The sequence below is a fragment of the Dysidea avara genome, chromosome 8, assembly GCF_963678975.1.
Source record: "Dysidea avara chromosome 8, odDysAvar1.4, whole genome shotgun sequence".
Classification (NCBI taxonomy): domain Eukaryota; kingdom Metazoa; phylum Porifera; class Demospongiae; order Dictyoceratida; family Dysideidae; genus Dysidea; species Dysidea avara.
Genome location: NC_089279.1, coordinates 13,066,179 through 13,071,316, shown reverse-complemented (window position 1 = coordinate 13,071,316; position 5,138 = coordinate 13,066,179). Strand labels below are relative to the sequence as shown.

At 35.8% G+C, this 5,138-nt stretch overlaps 1 protein-coding gene across 1 annotated transcript in view; it reads left to right on the top strand.

Annotated features, from left to right (window-relative positions):
• LOC136264781 (stress-70 protein, mitochondrial-like) overlaps window positions 1-3,016 on the top strand; it is a 6,889-nt gene extending 3,873 nt beyond the window's left edge. The window contains 4 exon segments of the mRNA XM_066059550.1: window positions 52-146; window positions 315-404; window positions 452-595; window positions 2,597-3,016. Of these exon segments, the coding sequence (XP_065915622.1) occupies window positions 52-146; window positions 315-404; window positions 452-595; window positions 2,597-2,977 (710 nt within the window). The 3' untranslated portion in view covers window positions 2,978-3,016.
• The last annotated feature ends 2,122 nt before the right edge of the window (window positions 3,017-5,138 follow it).

Below are 5,138 nucleotides of genomic sequence, written 5' to 3'. Positions count from 1 at the left end.
TCATTCCTATGACATGTACACCATATTATCATGATCATTTATCCTGTATAGTTGTGATCCAGTCATCTGGTGGACTGTCTGAGGAGCAGATTCAGGAGGTAGTGGACAATGCCAAGAAATATGCAGAGTCTGACAAGAAGAAAAAGGTAATGAGCTAGGTGACATTATCCAGAGTATTGGAGAAATATATTGATGCCTTTATTATGGAGAAGTGTCCTGACTTTGTTCCCATTTGTAAATAACAGTTTGTATAATATATACACTTGTACTAATATTGCATTTCTTGTGTGTGTGTGTGTGTGTGTTATTTGGAGCTAATTGAAGTGATCAATGCTGCAGAAAGTGTCATTCATGATACAGTGAAGAGCATGCAGGAGTATAAAAAGCAGTTACCCCTAGAGGAGGTGATGTATGATGTGTAATACCCACAACATTACAATTTTATTCACAGGCTAAGAATGTGGAGGAAGAGATTGGCAAGTTGAGGAACATCATTTCCAACAAGGACAATGAAACAGTTGAGAGTGTACGTCAGGCAATTGATTCCTTACAGAAGGCATCCATGAAATTGTTTGAGTTTGCCTACAAGGACAAGGTAAGGTCCCCAAAGTGTGTTTAAATGCCTCAATTGTAACATGGTAGCTACTATGACTTGCTTCACCAACCAACTGTGTAGAAACTACTACTTGAAAATCTCAGGTTAGAAATTATTTTACAATATATGACCTACCATTGAGTGAAAGCTTGCTAGTTTGCACAATTCTGTGTTTGAAATAAATCACATAGAAACACATACGTACGTACGTGTACAACAAAACCAGTTTTACTGGATGCTAAATACATTTTTTTTCAGACCAGGATATCTCATGAAGTGTTTGTCCAGTTACAAATTTTATTTATTGGCAGGGAGAAAACTATCTATTAGAGGACTCTATATTGGAAATATTTTGCAATTTGCTATTCACAGCAGTTTTACCAATTGAACTTTGCAGTTTGATTAAAATGGAATATTATAAATGCACAAAAGATCTTATAAAGCAAAATTTCCTGAAACAAAATTAATGGTGGCAATCCACAAAAATTTTCCTCTCAAAAAATTGGCTATGTGGTACAACAAGGAACTCACCTACTACAAAGCATTGAATCATTTTATGTCGTATTGTAGTCTCTTGCCCGACTCCACACACTGCGTTAGGTAGGTTCTGGTGATTTGTGCTATATTTTTTGGGCATATTATTTATGCATGTGTATCCATGGTTTCAGTTGGCCATCTTTGTTCTAGCTTATCAAATCACATTGTAGCTGAATCAGAGCATTTGATTGGTTAGAAAAGAAAATTGGCATAGGGCTGAAAGCTTTCAGAATTGTCTAATGCAGTGGATGGGGTCTGGGCATGAGAATATTGCACTGTCAGTGTGCTTGTCCGTCTTTTAATACATCCATGATATTCAGCTGAATCATCATCATGTGACGAGCAATGTGGCATCAACAGAAAGCAGATAGGATGAAATATATACAGCCAATTTTATTTATCATTTATGTGAAGAAGGAAGACAAAAGAGATACTTCTTTTGAAGTTCTGGGAAGGATGTGATCAAGGATGGGATCATTTACACTAAAATTTAATGATGAGCAAAAAAGCATGTGTAAAATCCAGTAGGTATTTTCAGTGCTTGCATTTTTTTAACAGCTGTGGGTTTAAGGTTTAAGGGTTGATCACTTCTTGATGAACTTGGTGAACACAATGAGACAATCCCCAAACTCCATAACATGTTGCACTTATGACTTATCATCGATTAAATGAGCACCTATATTTTATTTCCATATAGTGGTGATGCACTGGAGAGAGATTTTGCCAATTGGCCAATATCAAAATTCACATAATGGCTGATACTGATCTGACATTTATGTTTACCAAAATTTCACATGTATTTTGTGAAATTGCTATTTTAAAACTTCATTTTTATCTTATTGTTAGGTCACTTTAACTAAATCTTCTGTTTCTTGGCCTGACCAACCCCCCTAAAATCCAAAATGGAAAAATTATGTTAACTATTTAAGTGACACGTTGCATCATGTAGTTAGTGAAAAGCGGGAAGTCTGTGTTCTGTCAAGCGTGGAGCTAATATACAGTGTACTTATTGCAGGAAGAGTGGTTAGAGCAGAATATAAGTAGACATTTTGTTGTATGGTACATATAAAATGTAACATTTACTGAATTGGCTTGGTTTGTTGTAGCTATGATATGTGGATTAGTTCTATTATTATTATTTTTAATTCTACCTACTGACCCTAAAATTGCTGATTTTTGCCCCGAGAAACATATAATTTAATTGAAGTGGCCTTATGGAAACAATAACATCAGGGACAGCGTCAGTAAATTAAACCGCTAAATAATCTGCTAACAAATTACTGATACCAACATTGCTGAAATTTGGTTGATAAACTGATATTCGATTATTTATGGATTAATCTGTGCATCACTACCTTGTAGTCCTGTACAAATCAATTGTATTGCTCTGCTTAAAATTAATACAGTTGTTTTTGCTCTTCCTGCTGTCTATTGCTATAACTCCAAGAGAAGAGTGTTCACCAGATAATGCTGAAACATTGGTTATTGTCTCTAGGCAACAAAGATGCCATTAAAAGTTCAATAAAAATGCAAACTAGTTGGATTTTCACTAATATAGTAACTTGCTTTCAGCTAGAACCTTACAGGTTGCCATTGACAACTCTTAGTATCCTGGTACTAGAACAAATTCTTGTTTATATCATGCGTGTGTTTGTACAGGTAAGACAGGTATACAGAATATCAGGCATCAATTTGGTATTACACCTGATCGTAATGCAGGGCACAGGCGCAACAGGAGACAGTGGCAAAAATGACCAGTCATCAACCTCCTCAACACAATGTGAAGGTGATAGTACAACCACCAGTGAAGGAGAGGCCAAAGATGTTAAAGATGACAAGAAGTGAAATAACTACCACCTCGGCTGTATTTTATGAGAAAGAGGTTAATGTTGTTGGGTACCAACCTCTTGTGTTAATTATTATTTCAATGAAATACATAATAAGCGATGATTAAGTGATAGTGTCATACAGGAATAAAATGTTCAGTTAAAGTGTGGTGGGGTTGTCCCTGATGTAAACAGGTTGTCTCTGCTGGAACAGCAACTAATGCTCATCAATAGACTGTGTCTTTGAAATAGCACATTTGGTCAGCACATGTGAAGTGCCTTAATAGTTATCTGCATGCCACATGTCCTTGACTAAGGAAATATGTACACGTCAAATTTCTGAATAGTAACAAGTAGACAACGTGTCAATTTTTTGGTAGAGGAATTGTCGAAGACACATGAAATTTCCATTGCTTTTGGAAATGTGATGACCCTATATGACATTACTTTTACAATATACCTTTTACTCCAGATGTAGGCCTGCATCAAATATGCCAGCATAGTAAAAAGTATAATAGCGCTATGCTAGCCAGGGGAGGTTTTAGGGGGTTTCTGGGGTTTCCAGAACCCTAGCGTGCATCCTTACAATTCGTCTGGGTGATAAAATTACAAAGAGTTATAGACTTTATGGCTCTTTCTATTGGAAAACTTTTATAATTTTACCTTTGAAATCACCTTCACAACGTTGAAAAGCACGTAGTGACCTTTTTTTTTTTGGTCTTCAACTTGCAGCTAGGCTGAAGTTGCAATTCCAGAGAACCAGAAACCCCTCTGAAAATTTCTAGATCCACCCCTGCCAGCATATTGGATGCTAATTCCATGAAAACAAAAAGATACTCTCTAATAGAGCAGTCAAATGATAACTCTATACTCTCTAATGGAACAGTCACTTTGTAGTGAAATACTTTAATAGAGTATTCACTGGTTCCAAGAAATGTTGTTAATGTAGGAGCATAATGCAAGCATAATAGAAACACTGAATTGGTGAAAATTTAGGGAAATTCCTGAATGTATTTTGGGCAAAATTGTGAAATACTTGACTCAGGCCTATAGTGATAACATTAATTTTTTGTTGTCTTTTATTCTCTTAAACATTTAATTATACTTATGCAACAACTAATGCTATATTGTCTAGAAACCCAGAGTTGAAAACTACTCCTGGTTAGAGTACCTATTCTCATTGCATTGTAGTAAACATGTCAACAGCTGGTGTTACTGAACTATATAGACAATCCAGTTTAGAGGAATATCAAGAGCTTATAGGACTACTCCATGCTTGAACATTCCGATTCTATGTAAATATGTCAACAACTGATGTTACTGGAATTATAGTCTGTTTGTGTTCACCTTGTCTTTGTTGATAACTAGAACAAGTGAGTTTGAGGCTTTAAAATACATTTAGTATAGACAATACATGCCTGCAAACACATTTACAACTTAAAAACATGCTTGTTCCATTGGGAGTGATCACGAGTTCACCTCTTTGATATTAATGTATTTGCCGGGGGCTCAGGGGAATACAAACTGACTAGAAACAATTCAGTTTAGAGGAAATATCAACAACTGAAGACTACTGGTTATATAGTGTACTTGAACATTTCAATTCTCATTGTAATGAACATATTACACAAATGGACACCATGGATACAAAAAAGCCATCACATGGCATCATCATGAATCAACACCTCATGTTTTCAATGAAGATAAATGGGACACATGCAGGCAAGTCCATGAAGCATGCATTGTACATATTACGGTATGCCAAAGGGCACCTGTCAGGCTGAAGTGATATCAAACAGTGAAATATGGCGCCCATATCCTTAGCCATTATCAAGTTACACTTGTCTGAAGGCATCAGTCAGTCAGGCTTTAGGGTAATTATTTGGCCAAAAAAAACCCAATCCTTCATAATCCCTAATATACAGTACTAATGTTCTGTATGATACGACAGATATGTGACCCAATCTTCCAAGAATCCCACAACCTAATTTTACAGTATGCACATGCAATAAATGCAAGGGGGTGAAAAAAGCAATGCTTACAAATTATAAAGTTAGATTAAATCTTGAGCTACTTTTAGTTGAATGGTAGCCAGACTGTAGAGACATAAACATCACTCACACATATGATACATACTTTGATTTTGTGGTTCAGGTTACTGGCATATATTATTTTTACAA